Source organism: Diadema setosum, chromosome 2 (assembly GCF_964275005.1).
Source record: "Diadema setosum chromosome 2, eeDiaSeto1, whole genome shotgun sequence".
NCBI lineage: Eukaryota > Metazoa > Echinodermata > Echinoidea > Diadematoida > Diadematidae > Diadema > Diadema setosum.
In genome coordinates, this window is record NC_092686.1 from 802,301 (window position 1) to 825,411 (window position 23,111).

The 23,111-nt window shown below is 38.9% G+C and overlaps 1 protein-coding gene across 1 annotated transcript in view; it reads left to right on the forward strand.

Moving 5' to 3' along the window:
- Nucleotides 1-23,111, forward strand: part of LOC140246344 (uncharacterized) — a 67,303-nt gene that overhangs the window by 37,185 nt on the left and 7,007 nt on the right. The window contains exons 2-3 of the mRNA XM_072325816.1: nt 8,289-8,656; nt 21,621-21,741. Of these exons, the coding sequence (XP_072181917.1) occupies nt 8,289-8,656; nt 21,621-21,741 (489 nt within the window). The remainder of the gene's footprint in view (nt 1-8,288; nt 8,657-21,620; nt 21,742-23,111) is intronic.

Consider the following 23,111-nt stretch of genomic DNA (forward strand, 5'->3'; position numbering starts at 1 on the left):
ACTGATTGCTGGTCGACACTGGGAAACTAATAACTACAGCCCTAGATACCACCTTGAATTATCAGGTTTCCTTCTTGTTAGACATGAATAAAAGAATACAAACAAAAACAAGCAGATGAGTGCAAGCGCACAATCACTGTTCCATCTACATCAGATGCCTACATATTCTGTGTGTGTGTGTGTTTTTACATTGGAGTTACTGACGTCATCAGTGACGCAGGTAGATTTTTTTTTCCTTTATATTTTTCCCTCTCCCTTCCTCTCTAGCATCCGTTCTTTGTTATTTTTTTTCCTCAGTGGTTTTTCGGTCTGAGTGGAGTCTTTTTATCCGACTCACAAAACAAGCTCCTTGTAGGAGGAAAGGTCATGGTGAAGACAGCCCAATACCTTCACTTAGTGATTGAGATAGGAACAACCAGTTTGTTGAAATCTACGTATTAACTCTTTCAGCACCAAAATCTCCTATTTCAATTGACTTTGTACCCATGTAGCTTGCCAGTGGGAGTCATAGGGTTAAAGTATGTTTTCTATATCATCATTTTATACCGCCGAGGGGAATCGGGCTGTAACTCATGCAAAACCGTACTCACGGTTGTGATCTGTCAGTATTTCGTCCAATTCCAACCTCATCGAAAATTTTCATGACTACCAATTCAGGAAAGGAAACGTATTTTATTCTGGAAAGACCTATTAGAATGATTATTAAAGGGTGTCTGTTGTATAGAATACTCGACGATGCCCATATTTCTCTTCTGCTTACTGGAGTGTCCAATAAACACGTGGTAGTCCATTAATGTCAAGTCCATGCTGACCCTCGTTCCACACGTGTAGATCTTTTTGTCTACCTTTGTTGTTGTCCTGGCACGGTCAATTAGGCTTACTTTCAGAGCGAACAGTTCTAAATCTAACCGACCTTCGAAGCTCTTGGAAGTATTTCCGAGCGGAATCTACTGGAATTTGCCCCGGATGTTGAGTGGGAGAGACTGAGAGGTAATCGATCGATGGAAAAACAAGTGGGTAGGCCTATCTATAGTTTCCTTACTGCCACTATGAGTCAGGCAGTTTCTTTCTTTTTCTGGGATAAATGTTAACTGCTTATAAGAGTGCGACGACTGTACAGACGGTATCTTGACACTTTACGATGAAATAATATAGACATTTATTTTCAAATAGCAGTCTCATGATAGTGAGGCTACATAAGTGATTAGGTTGTATTTCATTACACTTCACTTTCATATGACAAGCACGTCTGTGAAGAACAACTCACAGTCATTGTGATGCGTCCATCAACTTTGTTGACGTTTTCTCACCGCATGATGAAGAATCACACAGACATATCAGTATGAAGTTTCTTCTTCGTGTATTTTTTTTTGCAGACTGTATCATCTTTATCTGAATACGGAGATAAAACAACAAACAACAGCAACGCTCTACAAGGTTTTATATAACTCTCCTTCAACATAAAAAAAGAGGGGGGAAAAGGATGACTGTTTTCGTGACTCTTCCGTACAATGTCCCAGACGTTATTCTGAAGCATATATTAACTTTGTCTGTATGAAGTCTTTGAATGCCTAAGTTCTGGTGGGACAAAAAATACGAAAATGGAAATGTTTGTTTATTTGTTATTATTGTGTTCGTTTGTTTGTGTGTGTTTTGCTTCGTAAACATGGCTCTTTCACGACGCTGCTGCCCAAGGCACTCATAAAGTGTGAGAATAGCAAATTAAAATCTTTTGAGATTCACAATCATACCTCCATTAAATTCCTTCTTATAGCATCCCTCTCTCGTTTGGTTTCATGGGGAGGAGTTAAAATCAAAACGCCATGTACAACTCTTCAAGTCTCTCCTTCCAAGCGTTCATTCAAGTGTAGTATTCAAGACGACATAGATATTCTCACTTTTATTATGTAAATTGCCGTACTTTGAGATTCGGTTAATGAAGAATATGCTTTGACCCTCAACATTTCATGCGCTAAACGGTATAGATATAACCCATAAATATATCTATATTACTGAATAAAGTCATCCTACAAATGCTGTTATATAGTTTCAAGAAATTTCAGGCTCTGCTACATGAAGTATCGGCGGTACGATAATGTTTGCTATCGCTGCTTTACATAAACATCCCGCCTTCGCGCATTTTTCACACGCCCTTTGGCGACGCCAGCGGTGTTCACGAACCTGACTCTGTAGCCCCGGGCCGCCTTCCGGTCTCTCACTCGAGAAGCGCCAAAACACAAACTTCATCCCCCTCCCATCCTCCTCCTCTGCATCCTAATGAAACCGAGAAAATGAACCAGTGGAAGACGGTTCCCGTATTGACTGATTAATAACGTAGGAGGATGTTAACTACGACAAAATGAGGGGGAGATGCATCAACAACCGAGCAGCAATAACACAACTCACCACTGTCACTATAGCTGTAGATAAAACAAAATATGTAAGAGACGCCAGACAGACGTGGTTATTGTTAATAAAGGCGTCGGAAGGGGTTTGATTGTAAAGTGGGGGTAGACTATGATACCAAAGGAACTGAAATTAGCTTCCTCGAATTTTCCTTACTGAATATTGTCAGCCCGTGACAAAAAGAAATCGTTCCTACAAACAAACCTTTCAAAGAGAGAGATGAGCTGAAGGCCAAGTCTAATCACATGTCGACTTGTTACAAGTTTTATAATAATCTGTTCATCCTTTATCATGTCAGATGTTGTTGTTTCAAATGAATAATAAAATTCATATTGAGATATAATTATATCATATACACATATATATAATTATATACATATAGATAGATTGATAGATAGATTGATAGATAGATAGATAGATGAATAGATAGATAGACAGATAGATAGATAGATAGATAGATAGATAGATAGATAGATAGATAGACAGATAGACAAGTACATGATACACATACGAGATAAAATACGTATTCATTTTTGTTGTGTTTGTTTGGGTTTGTTGTATTTTTAATAGTTTTTATTTCTGTCTTATTATTTTTTAAGATAATCATTCAAAGTGATATGACGGCAATACTTCAAATTGTGTGACGTTGAGTATAGACATGATCCACATCTTTTTGTTTTCATGCAAAAAGCAGGGCAGAGGTCATGATCAAAATGAGTCACGTGAGGTCATGAAAAATTCGTCAGGAGGGAGTATCCCGGAAATTTTTAGGATCGACGTTGATTTGAATATTGTGCAGATTTAGTCCTCTGAAAGGCCAAAGCTGCAAATGAATGGGGCCTACTTTTGTTTATTCATGGCCAATGCATGATGTCATCAGACCTTCCTGAAAACAAAACAAAACAAAACAAAAACAAACAGACCAAAAACAAACCTACAAACCAATACAATGTGGCTCACTGAATGGAGATGGAGTATCATTGTAATGGAAACGTGTTGATATGGACTCCTGGCGCATTTCTCAAATTACATTTTTAGAATGCCATACCTTAGTGTGAGATTTGTTCTGTTCGATTTCTTACAGATTGGACAAAGTTGATTCTGTTACAATGCATTGTGTACTCTTTTAGTTATGATAATTTCGTCTCATCATGTTATATCGGAAAGACGATATCAAAATCGCATTATTTGATATTTTGTGATCTTTGCACAGGATTAATTGCAGTCACTCATTGCGTTGAAATGAAATGAAACGATTTGATAGCACGGTTAGTGTGCCATGGCTAAGACACTTAGGCAATATCTATAGATACGCAGAGATATATCAAGCATATGAGAGAGGATGGAAGATTTTAAAGGCCATTTTCACTCAAGGTTACCATCAATAGATAACAACAACAATAATAATAATAATAATGATAATAATAATAATAATAATAATAATAATAATAATAATAATAATAATAATAATAATAATAGCGTCTTATTTACCCAGGGTAGCCTCTTCACTGTTGCCACTGCTCTACCAGAGGGCCCTGCTATTATTATTACCCTAGCGTTGCCAGGTACCCATTCATACACCTGGGTCGAGAGGGACACAGTGTGGGTAAAAACATCTTGTCCAAGGACGTAAGCACTGGGCAGGATTCGAGCTCGGGTCCTCCAAACTTTGTGGGTAAAAACATCTTGTCCAAGGACGTAAACACTGGGCGGGATTCGAACTCGGGTCCTCCAAACTTTGCGGGTAAAAACATCTTGTCCAAGGACGTAAGCACTGGGCGGGATTCGAACTCGGGTCTTCCAAACTTTGTTACATTCGCCCTGTTCTTGTTGTGGATTACTGGAAATTCTCCAGTCGGTGAGGATAATAGTGGGTATTTCTAAAGAGCTCAGGTCCACCTACTGGTGTTCGTGTCGCTGTGATTCAGTCGCAGAGAAAGAAAGTAAAATCACACAAAGCAGACACAGAGGACACAGAAAACTGGGTTTATAGTAAAGAAAAATACTCTCCAATATCTTGCCATATTGAATATTTGTGTCTTATCCAATAATGATGATGGTAACAATAATAATGATGCTATCTACTACTAGTACTACTACTACTACTATACTACTACTACTACTACTACTACTACTACTACTACTACTACTACTACTACTAATAATAATAATAATAATAATGAAAATACCCCCCCAAAAAAAAAAAAACCAACAACAACAACTACTACTACTACAATAAAAAATGATGATGGTGATAATAATAATAATGGCAATAATAACAATAATAATAATAATAATGATAATAATGATGAATGTTTCTCGTTAAGCTCTTTCACAGCAAACTGATAATGGCGCTGTTATAATAAAGACAATAAACATACATCTTGATATGATTGGAACAGTTTGGCTTTGAGTTGTTTTGTTATTTTTTAGTACCTAAGGGAGGACTTCAGTGATTCAGTTGAAGATATATCTATATATGATTATATACTGTAAGAGGAGGTGGTTCCATGGTTTTGGGACAATTACAGAAAAATGCGTGATTTCCTATGAGTACTGCTTCATCAGTTCTACTCCCATCCTCACAGACAAGCCGGAATAGTCATGTCTGTATACATGCTTTCTCATTATCACATTACATTGCGTCTGATCCCGATATTCCCCTTCCCACCCCTGGTTTTTCTCTTTCCACCATATCTCCTTGTCAGTGTAATCTACTTCGTCACGGTATGATGCGATTCAATCCCCTTGGTGATGTGATCAGTCACGCCACTTGCAACCGATCGGTGTAGAAGCTGCCTCGAGATACGGGGCAATATTGGCCCTGGCAAACGAGATTCATTTACCCGCCCATTCACACCCACCGTGAACAGATATGGCATCGCGGGTGGCGGCTATTTCAAAGCCTCGGATAGACGCACTTGACTTCGACCTTACGGAATCTCCGCACTACATCCACCTCTCCATCTCAATCTACTTAGCTCTCCCCCCACCCCACCCCACCCTTATCCCCCCCCCCCCCCGCTCTTTTCACTTCGAACATGTGTAACACGCAGCTTTAATGTGTCATAATTTTAAATGCAGCAGCATCTCATTTTGTATGTGAAAATTAATTCTGTTTAGAGAAGGCAGAATGAATGTCTCTGTCCTTGCTTTTATCTCTATTACAGATGGTGTTTCATTCCATCACAGTATCCTGTAATACGATACTGAAAGTTTCCACTTACAGGGCACTGCATAATGACTGTAAAATATTCTATAGAGAAGTCATAGCGTATCATAAAACATGTAAATGGGCATGTCCAGTATGCATTGTGATTTCGACTTCTCTTATTTATGTTTTATTTTACACATGATACTTCCATTGCGTTATCTTGTCTGAATCTATGACAAGTTTTATGAATTTCCATCTGCTGGAGCGCATGGTAAGGTCAACACTTAAAGTCTCTTGTTTACACGCCTAAGGGATATGGACTATCAAGCCACTATTGTCGAGGAAAATAGGACCATGTATCTTCTTTTTCTGGCAAACAAGACCCAAAGATATAAGTTATTAGTTTCCTCCAATGCTCGGTATGTACCTTATTATGTGGCAATCACTGTGTACATGACGCAGATGAATATTGCATGGAGTCTCCATCTTTGCATAAATAAAAAGACTCGGTGCAAAGCATCGGAATAAAATTGGATGTTAGTCATAATGTTTCCATGTTGTAATGTATGTTGATTACGACTCTACGAGACACAGGAGACCCTCTCCCCTCCCATCCCCACCCCCGTATTTTTGCTATCACTCTGATAGGATACCACGGTCACTAGGTTTTGAATGTTAACTTTCATAGCTGGAGAGCATAAAGTTTGTCAACCTCCGAATGTTAAAATGACGTCACTCTACTGCATAGTTACCACATTGCGTGAAGAGCATGAGTGGTGTCACAAGACACGTAATACACCTTGATTAGTCGGGATTCGTTAAAGCTTATGTCACAAACATGAGGCCTAACAAATGACTATTATGTGTAATACCCTATATAATCGTTGTTGATTCTAACATTATCATGGTTATTGTTATCATTATCATCGTATCATCATCATCATCATCGTCATTGTATAATATTATTGTTCTCAAAATGATAATGATAATAATAACTATTATTATTATTATTATTATCATTATTACTATTATTATTATTATCATTATCATTATTATATCATCATCATCATTAGTAGTAGTAGTAGTATCATCATCATCATCATCATTATCATTACAATATCATTATTACTATACTACTATTACTACTACTGCTGCTACTAGTACTTACTGTTGCTATATTTATTATGAAATTATAGAAACCTGGTAAAATTATTGATTTATGTACTAGCCTACTGAGCAGAAAAGCACTGCTCTTTGTCATAACTTGTCAATCTGTCCGTATAAGTCCCAGGTAAGGATAATCAAAATGTCGGAGGTCAGGCTGAGTTTTGTGCAGTGGTATTTTTTTTTTCCATCCCAGCGCTATCATTAGAAAAGGGTAACATAGCGCCCTCCCAGGGGTCTTCACGTCGCTCCAAGACGAAGCTTGATTCATGACTACTCTCTAGGTGTGTGTTTAGGTGTCAAAGCGCTTCCTTCCCGTCTTCTTCTCCCTAACACATCAAACCCATATATCATGTCTCCTTCGCACCCGTCGCCTGTGCCAATTTGCACTGGGATGCGCATGATTGCGATACGGTTAAAGGCATTGTGCAACAATGATACCTCTTCGAGAAACCCGAGCTGCGTCATCCTGTGCTTACGACCAGTGTGTCTGATTATGACGGGTCAAAACGGGGACAAGAAAAGTGCAATGGAAATTTTAACATGCTTTCAAAAATAATAATGATAAAATGAGAGCGAATCTATCATAGGCATATTTTGTTTCGATAGAATAAACATTTTATCAACGGTTGTAGCATGTATCATTTTCTTGATGGAAATAAATAAAATATTAAAATATAAACGGGTTTACTTTAACCAGCTAATATATAAGTGTGCGTAAATATCTCGACACTGACCGTATAATTTAACATCTCTGTAGGTTTTAGTGTTCCCTCATCCATTTGAACATCATTATATAGCTCAGAGAGCAAATTTCTCCAATCTTTAAAATTGAACCACCACTTATTCTTCACAGTGTATTTACGAATAAATTACAGCATCGTTTTGATGTGACGCCAGTTAATCACGCCTAGGTCTTCATTTTGGCTCAGCTTTCCCATCCTTTCTATTCTTCCTTTCACGTCTGAGCATAATCTTGTAGCGGTGTTTAACTTTGACAGAGTTTCAGTGAAGAGACTAATATAGGATGTAATGGCATCTCATGTTGTTCAATCACTAAGCCATCTTTGACTCATCAACACTTGACATGGTGTGCAAGTTCATCAATAATGATACCAAAAAAAAAGTTGATTTGGGCTTAGAGTTATCGAGATAATAAACCGATGGAATTTGAGGGAGAGAGGGGGCGGAAAGGACTTACATTAGGGATGGGAAATGAGATGGGAACTTTTAAGTACATAGTGCACTGGATCTTCAGAAAACAAATGAGCTAATTTAACGATAATTTAACAATAATGATAATGCTATTTGATGTGTTTAATGGTTTGAGGTAGAGATTATCTTACAACCTGTGAGATTATCTGGCAACCGGTGAACCAAATACACTGAAATAAGGGTGAGTGCAACGTGAGACTGTTTTGCTAGATCACTAGGTAAATATGATGTGTGATTATTTCTGAGTCATAAAAGTCATGGCAGTGCATTGGTAGATTCTCTGGTCGTGTCACGTCAGTCCGCACGCTTTGTGTCGTCACAATATTATCTACCTTCCAATATTTGACAGAGTGTACGACCCCACTCTCGGCCGCAGCATCAGCCTCAGTCAGACTACCAGTGCCGCTGCTAGACTTCCCGCCTTCTCAGCCAGAGCCGCTTAATTCAACGTCGTTCACATCTCAGCCATTGCCTTCGTCATCCATTTCTTCCTCTCCGTCGTTGTCTTTCCCGTTGCCATCAACCGACGTCGAAGCATCGTCCGTCTTAGGGAGGGGAACGGAGCAAGAGGGCCCGGCTACCGGTACTACGTGCAGGATCACGCAGGCGTACCATACCTCGGTTAACACGGGCGGGAAAGATGCTATAGAAATGAACATCGCCGCGTTGCCGTGGCAACTGAAATTTTCTGCCGCCAACCGTTCACTGAGCATTCAGGTAGGTCTATTTTTATCGCTTCACTCTTCACAATGTTCACGTGTGGCTGAACACATCGAACTGCTCATGAGATAACTATATGCACTGACACTTCGTCATGTGTGTAGGCATGCTTATGGATGCTGTAATAACGACCTGTCATTTCTCATTTGTGGCGGTGTCTACAAGTCTGTGTAATAATGGAGGCAAATTGATGCAAGCAGTACCATATTCGCGCGTCTTTATATATATGTTACCCACAGCCATTGATGCATAGGTCGCTTTTAATCATGTGTAATCTCATCCCATTGTGTATTTTCGAATACAGACAAAGGACATTTTCCAAATATAAATTGGTAATTACAGGCAAGAATGTATTTTAATGAACAATTAAGCAGACAACGTGTGCAAATCCCGAGGAGGACAAGAATATCTTACAGTATGTATAGATGGACAAAGAAATTAAGTATATTTCATCTTAGGTGTCTATTGTAAAAGACCTGGGCATGAGTTCATGTATTGCATGCTATGATATTGTAAAACATGTGCAGAAGCCAAGTAAACGTCGTATAGGGCAACACTCATTCTTAATGCACATGTTCAAGAATTTCTTGTACAGACATTATAGAACCACGTAATGATTTTCTTGTTGGCGCAACACATATTTGCTAGAGGCCTAGTGATTTTATTTTTGTTCTCCTTCTGTTTTTGATTGTTCATTTTTCTCAGAGAAGACGGCATTCGTATTTTAGACCACGCATCTCATCCAAAACGCCCCAAGAATTCTCTGCTTGGATGATCAAATTGTAATTATGGAATTGTAGCTGCGATGCATGCCTGCTTTGCCTACCTTCCTATACATAATCGATGCAATCACACACAATAGATTATAATTTTTGTTTTATTTTGGCTGTTGTACATTACGCAATAGAGTGTATATGTGGAAAGATATGTGTCAATAAATAAGCCACAAAGAGATCTTTTTGCTACCACGGAAGGTTTCAGATATTGCACCTATATCTTAGCAACGAACACGATGCTCTCTTGGTTACTGTTGTATAGTGTGAGTATTGTATGAAACTAGATTGGCAATACGTCTCCCAGAAAATTGAGTGTGTGTCCTTCTATAGCTTCCTAAAACAATGCGATGTTAACACCTAGAGTTTACGATGATCTATCGTATCTCCGTATATATAGTCAAGAGCCAAAAAAAAAAAAAAAGAAGAGGAGGAGATGGAAAGGGAGGAGGAGGATCGAGAAGAATTAAACAGAACATTGATGACTGTCAAGATGAAGAAGAAATTAGAAGGAGGAACAGAAAGATAATTCTAACCAACTAGTAACTGTCGCTCTTCAGTGCGGATTATACCCTGACCAGAGAGATGACTTTAAAGGGATGGTACAGTATTGGTGGAGATGAAAATTGGGCTTTTAACTTTTTGCGAGATACCAAGAAAACACTTATGAAATAGTGCAGAGCATACCATTTTAAGAAGAATTCAAAGTTTATTTGATGAAAATCGGGTTTGGAATAACTGAAACATCCAAAAACAAAGTAAAACAAAGCGATCGTAAATGTTGGTCCCACACTTTATCAGAATCGCTCTGTTTTGGATATCTCAGCCATTTCAAAACCGAACCAAAAAAATATTAGAAACCTGAAATTAGGTCGCAACAAAAACTTTACGATCCCTTTAACACTGATTATCCTGGATCATGGGCAGACTGTTACTCGAATGGCGAGAACATCAATTGTAAGCTTGCAATTTTAATTCAGGAGAATGAAATGTTCCAAATGTTTCCAAATTTTTATTCTCGCCTCCAGCACTTTATAGAAAGAGGCCGAAGGTTGGTAAGCACACGAATAATTAGTTTTCATGTCTGCCAGTGTATGTTCACAACCGAGTGGTTCTATGCTCCCATCACATGGGTGTGTTTGTCTACACACAAGAGCTGAGGAGCATCCTTTGATATAAGGTGGTGAGGGATAGATTCTTGACTAAATGTTTAAAGGGATGTATACATTTTTGGTTGAGATGGGGGATTCAGAGTTTAACTTTTTGCGAGACGATTAGAAATCATTTATGAAACAGTAGAGATCATACAATTCTAGGAGGAGTTCAAAATTTACTTGATGACAATCGGTTTTGAAATGGTCCTAATAAAAGTTGGATGCCACCTTTTATTAGGACCTCTTTGTTTTTGGATATCTCAGACATTTCAAAACCAATTTTCATCAAATAAACTTTGAATTCCTCTTAGATTTGTATGCTTTTTGATATTTCATAAGATGTTTATCAAGCCTGGAAGCCCCATCTCAACCAAATCTATACCATCCCTTTAATGAAAACCTATCGATGAAGCTACAACCCCTACCAACTGAATCGCGTTGGTTGAAGTTCACTGATTTCAAACAATGTTTTCGGATTATTTCATTCGATCTATATTGGTTTTCGCTGGCATGCTTACATATAGCTAATACAGGAGTATGTTTGTATATGTTTGTATTATATATTTATGAGTAAGGACGCTATGTGAACGAAGTGGCAACGAACAGTTTGTGGAGGCAGTCGAAATCCTGTGCATCCTGTCTTATCAACGCGATTGACTTGCAAGACATTTCTTTGCTAAGGCGTGACTATGGCTTACCTGACGTACAATGAATTACAATGAAGGCGAAACCAATCCAAGGAATGGAAATAGCAGTGAAAAGAAAGGGGGGTATTAAAATAGCTCGTCACTCGATGTTACCGGCTAAATATATACATAGGGCTAAATAAAGTTAGTAAAGTGACCCGTATAAGAGTGGACCACTTCACTCTGAGTAGGAGGTGTCCATCCGTTCACTGTTGCCATAGAAACCCGAGGATGGAAGAGAGATGCCCAGGTTGGGAACGCGTCTGCAAACTTCATCATTGTCAACCATCTTAAAAACTAGAAGAAGAAAGAAAGGGTAGTCGATCATTCTGACAAAAGTGAAATAATGAAGAGGACATCTTAAATAAAAAGAGGGAAAGAATAAAGAGAGGAATAGCAATACAGCTCTAAACGGGAGAAAGTTTCAAATGTGTTAGAAAGGCTAAGCTATACAAAAGATCGTGTAGCTATAAAGCTAAAATAGCTGAAGACAAATCTATATAATTAAATTCATGCTTATGTTCCTTTTCCTTCAGTGTTTTCCGAATTATCCAAGTTCTTTTGCCCTGCAAAAATGCGTCTATAGATGGTAAAAAGGTTGCTCTACCAAGAACGAGTATTGATTGCTTAGAGTGCAGATTATTGATATTTTCTTGTCACTATTCACGTCACCCAAGAACATTGATTCTATGAAGAGCTAATTATGAAGCAAGTGAAGTTTAATATGATAAGTCATACCAGCTAGATAGATGACTAACGATTTAACACAATCCATCTGGACTCTTTAGAGAAGGCCCTGAGGTTACATAAATAATGCACGTAATTTATTCTATGAATGCTGTCTCTGCTTGTTCGTGCTCAATGCTACAAAGATGGTTAAATTCGATTTAATCTCTCTAAACAGATTGTGTCATTCAGTTTCGTTTCTGATCTCCAATTTTCGCCCGCTTTCACTCATTTTTGCATGTATGTATGTCATACAATTTCGTACCATGTCATTCAATTTCGTCGCCTGAACTTACTGTCAATCTATCTTTTGATCAATTTCGTTTTGTAGTTTTCAAATTCAGGAGATGTGCATTTAAATTGGTCAGAGTACGATATAATACTTTTAAAAACTTTTAAAAACATTTTTGTTTTTGGTGTGCAGGTCAGTTGATTCTGATTTGTAGAATTAATGAAGACATATACAATGATAATATTACATGTTTTTTTTTGTGTGTTTTTTTTTTACATACTTCTTCATTACCTTGGCGCTGTTGCCAGCTACTGCAACCATTCATTTGAACACACCAACCTGCCATCAAATATCATAAGTGGTTCATTATTTCCGCACCATCTTACTGCGACAGTTCATGTTCACGATTCAAGACATAACATAGGTCAGAGAAAAAAAAATACATGGACATATGTTTATCTATTAGCAGATAAATTATTCTTGTAAACCAAATTACACTACCAACTACAAGTTGTATGTACACTTGAACAATACGTCTGCAAGTGTGAACAGTATTGGAGTAGACCTAACACGTACAAATTACGTATGTATAGACTGAAGTCGGGGGTCAGAATGAACATGTTTCACTAGAATGTTGCTTTTGAATAACAAAATAAGCTCTATGAATATGCTAAGTGAACATGCATTTCTGCAGGGTAATGTGGATTACTTTGATTCGAATGAGTGATTCTTGAAAGTCTTTGCACAATGGCTAAATTAAATGCCAGTGTCAGCTCCAAAGTCATCTCGAACAAACTCGATTGTAACGTAACGAAACTGAATATAAAAATGTGGAAATAGATTGAACATATAGGCGAATAGGTGTTCCCGAAAACAGAATTGGTTGCACATTGTTATCAAACCAAAAATTCAGGAAGAATTTTAATTTTACAATGGATGAATTGGAATAGAAAAAAAAAATATGTAAAAATTGGCGGGAAGTCCTATGTTATTAAGTACTAAGTATTAAGTGCTTAAGTTCTCATATTTAGACATGATGTATATGAATATTATGATCATTATATTCAACACATTCACACATACACATACATACACACGCACACACACACGCAAACACACACAAACATGCACACACACACGCACACACGCACACATATACACACACATACACATACACACACATACACACACACATACACACCCACACACGCGCACACACACGCGCACACACATACACACGCATGAATAGGATATTCATAATATCATTTATTTCAGTGACTCTGCATGCCGTGCTTGAATATCTACTCCTGCTCAAAATGGCTAATATCAAAAAGACACAAGAAAGGTTCCTAAGCATACATTCCCTCCTCTGTCTGTCTGGCTTTCTGTCTCCTTCCTTCTCTCTCTCTCTCTCTCTCTCTACCTTTTTATTCCTTTGTTGTCTGTGTATCTGTATCTCTCACTTTCTCTCTCTCTCTCTCTTTCAGTCTTTCTTGTTTTGTTTTCTTTAGTTGTGTTTTTCCCCGTTCTGTCTTTTTGATTGATGGTTTCTCTGTGCTTAATCCGGCGTTGTGTTTGACTTGTAAGAAATGGGGCGAACCAACCACACAGCGGTAATTTTCGTCGGTAACCAGACTCTGTGTAGGTATCCCTTCACCCGAAGCTCCTCTCTACATCCTGATTTAGTTCTCCGTCAAAAACACGAACTTAAACAAAAAGAAAACAAGGGATACATGATACGCCAGAGTCAACAGTGAATGAAAACTTGGCTTAATTAAAGGACTATGATGGACTGAACTATGATGGCGCCACCGGTAGAATTGAGAGAGTAGAATGTTTTCCAAGTGGCGGTCGTATGATATCTGAGTATCAAAGTAGTAGATGTAGAAGATGTAGGAGACAGGGAAACGATAGAAAAGGCGCAAGTGTTGATGCATTTGATGTGTTAGCCGATGCTGCGAATCTCTAGAACCACTTGTTTTATTGGAACTTGCTTTCCTTGCTCAATGGGATCTACGAACAAAATGAAAATAATATGGATATGTAGTAGCTATATCATTAAGTGAATTACATTCTAGACGGACATTCATTTCTTCCAGACAATGTGGGATGACGTCATAAGGGCGTGTCCATCTGTGTACAATGACTCACCTGTAAAAAGAAGTAAACGCGTTCAATCATATCACATACTACTGTCATGATGACATTATATGCATTCTATGCCCTCCGTATCGTCATCATTAATCATCGGAAAAATTCATTCAAACTTCATTCTTTACTTCACAAACCGAACAGGTCTGTATGATACAGGAAGTGTCTTTATACGTATAGAAGAGTTTAAGTGCAGGATTTTCTACATTGACATTAACATGTGGGTTGTCATAATACTTTAAATCAAGCGGGTATGATGGCTTTAATAAAACGGTAATGTAATATAGCGGAGTAAAGAGCAGACCTGAAATAGGAAAAAGCAAAAATATGTGTCATAAAATGAGAAATATTACTGTTGTGTTATTTCTGCCTGACGAACGCAGTTGGCATCCTATTAGAGCTAGCTATCATTGGTTTTAAAAGCATGACTTGATGGCGTTCTTCAGGCTCAAGGAAAATGCGTCATATTTTGTGTTTTAATCGTATTACCTGGATGGAACTCATGCAATATGATGATATTGGTGAGGCGTGTATACTCGACAGTCCAGCACAAAGAGCTTGTATTTTTTATTGAGCTCTGTTCGGTTCTAGAAGTGACCTTGAAACCGAGCGCCTCTCTCTTATTGCATTACTCCGTTTTGCTTGCCTTTGTGGATATTTTATATTCGAGCCCAGGAGCTCATTCCCTACAAGAGGGAATGCATTGATCTCCCATAGGTGTGTCTTTGTGTGTGTGTTTGCCTCTATGTGTGTGCGTGTGTTTGGTGCATATGTGTATTCGGGATACTTTGTGGGGTATAGGGAACGGCGCAGTTGACTTTACGGAATGCTCATTTTCCGTCAAAAATGATAGGGTAAAAATCAACTTCATTACTGATCGCACAGAACGATACCGGAGAACAAAGGTGCCCCCATAATTTATGTAGGTATATACATTTGTGTAGGGTTGCGTGTGTGTGTGTGTGTGTGTCTGTCTGTCTGTCTGTCTCTCTGTCTGTCTGTCTGTATGTCTTTCTGTGGGTGAGTGTGCACTAGTGTGGAAACTTCAATATTTTGCTATAATAACAAACGTCTTTGCCGTGCAGACGTAATAACTCAATCTCGTTTATTAATCAGTGAAGGCATGCTCCTCCTCAGGGAACAAGGAGCTAAAAAAGAAAATACGCATGCTTGAAATTTTGCTACATAGCTTTGATAGGAAACATTTCTCAGAATCTCTCTCCTGAGACACATTCCTATGAAGTCTAACGTATGAATATGATCTGGTAGTCGTAGAATTTTCTGTGACTTTCTACAGTGTTCCATTCGCCTTGAGAATGTAAAGGCACAAGGGAGACATGAAAAAGGAGGAGAAGAAGAAGAAGAAGAAGAAGAAGAAGAAGAAGAAGAAGAAGAAAAAGAAGAAGAAAAAGAAGAAGAAGAAGAAGAAGAAGAAGAAGAAGAAGAAGAAGAAGAAGAAAAATGGAACCAGAACAAGCAGTGAAGTAAGACGGGGTCGAATGAGGCTAAAATAATATTTGCTTTTCACCGCAGTTGCTCACTATGAATCGAATCCCATGATGTATTTTATTACCAGTATCACTTCACGCCCGTATTGATCTACCTTAGTTTGAAATTCGTATCGTGCTTAACATATGAATATGATCTGATTTTGTCAACGCTGAATACTACTCACGCCTCTACAAGAGCAAGATACGAATATTTCAGTATTACTCATCAGTCCTTCATGTCTTTTCAGTACCAACTTTTGATTTGTATGCCCATTACTTCTTTATGCGTTTGATGTTTTTTGACACTCCTGTGCGAATTGTTAACTTACCATACTGATACACCTTCGCACCTATAGACGCAGAGGCATTCAACTGACAGTACAAATAAAAAGTAGAAATTCAGTGTATCAAGAAGAGAGAGAACGAGATGAGAATACCCATATGACTGTTATGCACTGACGATGACACTGAGCTATTTAAGGCAGTTGTGATTTAGGTGACTCGGATATTTCACAGGAGTGCCTGAATTGAATTGATGACTTTTTTCTTTGTGTTACTTTGTTACCGAAGAAAAGGAAAATAAAACAAATGGAATAAAGGGAAAGTTCATATTCTTAAGATTCTGGCATCACCTCCAGCACGCGATCACGAGAAGTGAATAAGATAGTTTCGATGGTGTTTATCTCATAGGTTGTCGGTCTGCCTATTAGTGCCTGCTGGGAGAGCAAACGGGTAGTTGTCCAGAGTTTGAGTTCTCAAGGGGACCGCTAGAAGATAATTTCTGTGTTCTAGCTGTCCATCAGGTTAACTTGGTCCGCACTGATGTCTTTGCCTGACCAAATGGCGTCAGATGGTCACGGACACTGTGACATAGACACGACCATCTTTCCTACATCTTACTTTTCTGAATATCTCTCTGTCACATCTCAGTGCGTGTAGGCCGGTGTAAGTGATGCAGTGTCTATACCATCATCCTTCAACTCAACTCACTCAGCTAACATTCCGAGTGTACAGAACTCAGATATTAAATGGCTAGTATCAATGATTACCCATGGCATTGGTGATTTCGTTAGCCTGTCAGTTATGAGATGCTAAGTTCATCATGTTAACTCAGCAAGAGTTGATTTAACCGTATACGAGTGAGTTTGTGTAGGTGTGTGTCTGTTCGCGTACAAGCAAGTATAGTCATTCGAGAGAAGTTTACGTCAAATGTTGTGGGTGTGTACAGTTCTCAGGTTTTCATGCACGATCGTGTTTACAATGAGATGAATGAAACGTTGTGCACGAGTTTTATTAAGAGCCTGTTTACATCGTATGCTCATGCTTTCGTTTTGAGTTATTTTCTCTTACTTGCATCCGCTTAGCTCTGCAAAAATAACGTGTAACTAATGTCTTATTTCTCCATTGTTATGTTTCACTTTGGTAAACATTTTTTATTTGCTATCTATTTTTTTTTAAATAAATCAAGGGTAGTGAGTAGCTCCTACTATTTCCTTATTTTCTGCTTTTTTTTTTTATTTGTCTAATAGCTCTCTTCTCTCCCTCCCCTCTCTTTCTCTCCTAAAGGGCAAAAAAAAAATGTCTCTTCAGGTGTTTGTGATTAAAGAATTCCAGTGTGAAATATGGGGAAATAGAGTGCAAAGATTTACAAGATGATATAGTGCCATAATACGTCTATGTGAGCCGAACATCCTGACGTTTAAAACCAGTCGCGTGCCACATTTAGAGGGCGAAAAATACCCAGGTTCATTGATTTGATTTCTATGAAATCAATATCGCCCTGACACTTGCACGAAATCCTATCGTGCTGATCACCAGAGATCCAGTCATAACATAACGACAGATCGAAACCCTATAGGGACTGGGATTCTATCGGGATATTACAATTAGTTGATATTGCTACGCTGCCTGTGAGTGAAGTCCCAAGAACCGATCTGTGACGTCATAGAGACGCGACACGCTCGTGACTTCAATTAAATTGTGATGTCATTGGCCTCATTTTTGGAAGGCTGGATACCCTCACGGCCTCAAATGATGCAGGACGGGGGTGGGGTGCATGGGGAGGGGAGGGGTGGAAAAACAATTATTAGGTGGAGTGGGTCTGATTAGACATGCTATCAACTAATTAACCAGACTATTACTGTCACAGGGGGCTCAACATGATGCCCTAGGTGAACTAAATAACTAGTTTTCTTTTCCTCCGAGCGATCGCTGGCTGATCTACACGCACATCCCATAGCATACATAGTTTTGCATGCAACTGTTTCATTTGGTTTATTGCTATGTATAAGTGTACTGATTATTGTCATTTCGTTTGTAAGATTTAGAGTGGTAGATTTTTAAGGTATTCATGTAGCACGAGTAAAGTTTTTCTTCTTTTATATTACGTTTCATTATATCATAAGATTGTCAGCGTATTAAAGTTTCATCTAGTGTGAGTCAAGAAGCCTTTCCACTTGCATGCACGTTTTCGTGCAGTCAGACTTGTTTGCTAATATCGATTTTTACCATCATTCTCAAACAAGACCCCCATCGGTTCAATCGTATTGAGTTCTGCTTTACCTTTGAGATTGCGGGCTTGTTTAGAGAGATTTAAAGACTTGCACACAACACGATTACCATTTGAAGGTCTATCTTCGCGGTTTGTTTCTTTTTATTTCTAACAGAGTAGCTATATATGCATGGAGACTGGCTGGTATGCAGTGTATCACTTTGCTAGCAAAAGGAGCAATAATTGTCATGATCTGTTTATGAAAGAGGTTTTCAGAACAAATAATTGCTGAGGTGCGAGATATCACTTTTTGATCCCTTGTGAGTTTGTCGACCCTACCGATCGGAATCACAGATCAACAGCAAATCGTATGATGCTCAGAGGTTTCGTAGAAAATTAAGGCTCGCTCGAACAGTTTCAGGTTTATCAATGCTGCACCTCACCAAAAGTTCCAGTAATATCTTCCACACTATGAATCCTAGTCGGAGTTATTCGTATCTAAAAAGATATAACGATGGATGATAAAGCAAAATATGGTTTTATTCATCCAGGGTGGTCTCGACGGTGTTAGGACTACTCCCTTTTAAATCGCCCTTTCATTTTCTTCCCCATGATACTATAGTATTCATTTACACAGCTTTGTAAAGAAGGAATGAGAAAGACGCAGAAAATGAACCTTTGTCTCCCATGGGCAGGTGTGGACGGGGTAGTTCGAACAGGGAGGTGGGGGTCCACCTCCCTGGTTCGAAGATGCCTTCTCCTGTGTATTATATTAGCGAACCACCGTATTCCCATGATATCAAATGATGGTTTAGATAACGTTAAAAAGAGGGTTCTAGCATCTTTGGGGTATCGAGTATTGGTGGTCATACCTGATTCTCTATCTTAGGCTATGCTGCATGATCAAGTTTTCCCTTTAGATCATTTCGAATGGTTTTAAATCAATAAACTGAAAAATGACTAAATCCCTCAACTGAAGGTATGACAACAAAAGATAAGAACGAAATGGCAATCAACCAAGGTATGTATACTAAGAGTGAGAAGATTCTGTTTAATACCCAGATGGTTGTCCATAATCAGCAACTCTTGAGCAAAGACTCAGGTATGTGCTGAAAGCAATCTCATACAGTAAATCTCTGGAGACTTATCTCAAGCTGAAAAGTTTTCCTGATCCCACACTTCTTCTCTTCGCTCTAGACATCTATGGATGAAGGAAGAGATGAATAGATAAAAGATGTAAACATGTGAATTCATATTGCTTCCATTAAACCTTCGGCAAGATGGAACTACAATACAGGAGGTGCGAGAGAGCATCGTTATGTCCAGTTCAAGGAAAAAGCGAATGCTCTGTTTTCCATCGAACACGTTAGGTCGACGCAGGGAGCAGCTGCTATCCCCAAGGAAATTAATGAACACCGTCTATTAGATTGTAATACAGGTGAGCACTCTATTAATACTGTGTGGGGACCTTACATTATCACCAGCATTCTTGAATAATAGGCAACAACGTGTAATTCCCACGTCGTGCGACTGAAACAAAATGAGCAAGAAACAAAAAGAACGGAAGCGAAAACAGAGTGAGGGAGAGGGGGAAATACGTGTGAACCAGCAGTGGAGGAAGAGAGAGAGAGAGAAAAAAAGTCAGAATATAAATGAGTGGTAAAGATGGAGGGGGGGGGGGAACCATCCAAGATTTGCGCAGAATAGATAAACAGTCAGATCAGACATAGTCAGAAGAACGGGACGACCTAAATATCACCTGAATAGTGAGCATGGAGTGAAACCCTGACGTCCCTACGGTCTTTCCAGTCAGTTTGCAAAACTCAAGCATTCCCATAATCGAACCTTCCTAGTATGTACAACGTTCTGAGATTTTTGTTTTCATGTTTACTTCATGTAAAGTCTTATTCTTTTTTAAACCATACCCAGCAAGGACACGAATAAATTTGTAACTTGATATTCCACAGCACCACCTGAATAACCACACGTGGCAATCTCTCTATACATTGTCTGTGAATACATTGTATGTGTCTATACCACACAGACAGATAAAAAAAGTGTATGTATATTATGTTCACGTGTCTGAATATATAAATACATATACCGATGTGTCACGAATTATGTTGCATAACAAACTTGACATCACCATATTTCGTACTAACAATAATGCCTGCTGCCGGAAACACTGCTTCTTGATGCATACAGGTCCTACTATCTCTTCCAGTAGTCCTACAATCCATTGACCCCTTCGTGACCTGTGCAGAACGAGCTCTATCACGTGTCCAAAGTATAACGATGTCCGGACTGGACCAGTAGGACCTAAGGTTCACGTGAGCGACATTTTAGGACCTAAGTATAATCACAAGTCTTGCAAGCTGGAAAGAAAAGAGAAAGGGGTGGGGTTGAAATGAGCCGCTCTTCGGAAATCATGGAGGACTGATTGATTCTTGTCTTTTGCTTGGAGCAACACGAGATGCAAATTTCTTCCCCCTGTCCTTAGACAGTGTGAGAGACGGTAAACGTGAAAGTGAAACGAGCTATACTACTCATGAAAATAGGCTAGCTTGCTGTCTGGAAGTGTGGATGTATTCGGGAGGCAATTTTCAGGCATTCATCCCATGTTAAAGTACAGTCGCATTTCGTTGCTGTTCGTTATAACGCAGTAGCAAATCACACACATCATGTATGATTTCTCCCTAACGTCACCCACGAAAAGCCTTTATTTGCTAAATACTGACATTCTAGACATAACCATAACCGTCACGAGGTAGGTTGATGCACATGAAACTTCAGACGTACGCGCAGAAACACAAGCGCGCAAACATACAACAACGTTTGTGTAGAGCCTCTCCATATTGATAACGGGTGTATTCGTTATTCCAAGGTCCATTATTCCGAAACACACAAATTCTGTATAACTTCATGTTTGCTAAAATGATAAAGGTTCGTTTTGGTGTTATTTCGAAAGTTTGCTATTCTAAAGGTTCGTGATTGCAAAAATGAAATGTACTTCGTATCATAAGGTTATTCATCCATGAATATAAAAAGGATTGTTATTCCGGAGATTCGTGTAAATCCGAAAATAAAGCGATGGTGCGTACTATACCATACCTTTGGACTTTAGAACATCATTTCATTTTCGGATTAACCAACCTTCGGAATAACGAATCTTGGCGACAACGAACTGTAACCATTAAAAACCAGCACCAAAATCACATTGGAGCCTTGAAAACAAAATCTTCTTTTTGTCTCCTTCAGTGGATCAACACAACGGGATCGGAGAGGTTAAAAGGATCGATTATAAGGATAAACTATTCTTGCTTCCACGATGTTCAGCCACCATCTTGTCTCGTCTTCAAGATCGCTGGTTCAAGAGATTGTAAGTAAACGCTGCCTCTGTCCTAATTTTACTCTGTTTGTACGTGTTTATTTTCCTCGACCATAATGGGGAAGCGTTGAAATTGATGCCCTATTTATCTGTTTTATGCTACGACGTGTTTTTTGTTTAATCGGTTCATTCGGGCATTGCACTCTCTCAGGATACAGGGCTATATATTCCATGGGTAGGGAGGAAGTTAAAGAAGGGGAGGTGATGGGAAGGACGGGGTAAGTTTGCACTTGTTCATTTAAAATGTTTATTATCACGTAAATCATACCTCCCCCCCCCCCCCCCTCCCAATGTGATGACAAAACACGTCCGGTCAATTTGTACTCTCACTAACAGATCGACACTAAAGGTAAATTTAGGTGTCTTTGATTACAAAATTGGAATTGGCGCAGTGACTTGTGTATGTACATAAATGTAATTATGTCAGTATGTATGTGTATATACACAATAATCATACGTTAATGTACATGCTATACATTCGTAAAGATCCTAAAGTACATGCACACAATTATCATATCTCTACTTAAACACTTCATATTTTGACATAAGATAAATGTATCATAGCGGTAAAGTATATCATGTATCACGATATCACGAATCACAATAACACTTGGCATTATCTTCAGTAGATGTCAACATGTTGTTGAATCAAGTTATCTTCGGATTACGAGCTTTCTGATCTACCATTTGAACTGCCCGTTATGTAGAGAATGTATACCTTGTGTGATTTCATTTCGGACTCACTGGGAAGCTTCACGGGCTGATGACATCAGACATTAATGACTTAATGGCGAAGTGGTTTCCCACGAGATGATCAGTCAAGGCGCCCTCATTAACGACCAGTCTCTGGTAATAACATATCATATCAAAAGATAATATATATTGACGTCAAGTCCCAACATCAATACCTTTTGATGCTACCTCTCACCGATTCCCCCTCCTCCACACACACACACACCTACGCGCATACACACACACACAACTATACATATAAAATTATGCACAGTCACACATGGACATGGTCACACAATATTTTTATGCCACTTTTTTCTTCACTTGTATGAGAAATGTTCAAGTTTGTTTGAGAAACATAAGGTCTACATATATCTTTTAAGCATCTCTCTCCTCCTCCCTCTCCTTCTCTTCCTCTCTCTCTACCCCCCCCCCTCTTCCCCCCCCCCCCCCCCCCCCGCCCCCACCCGCTGTCTCTCTCTCTCTATCGTGAAATATCGTTCCGGTGGGTGTTTCATAAAGCTGTTCGTAAAGTTACGAACAACTTACGAGCGACTGGTGATCAGTTCTTGTGCTGAATTATGGAAATTCTGATAAGTGTAGCACATCAGAACTGATCACCAGTCGCT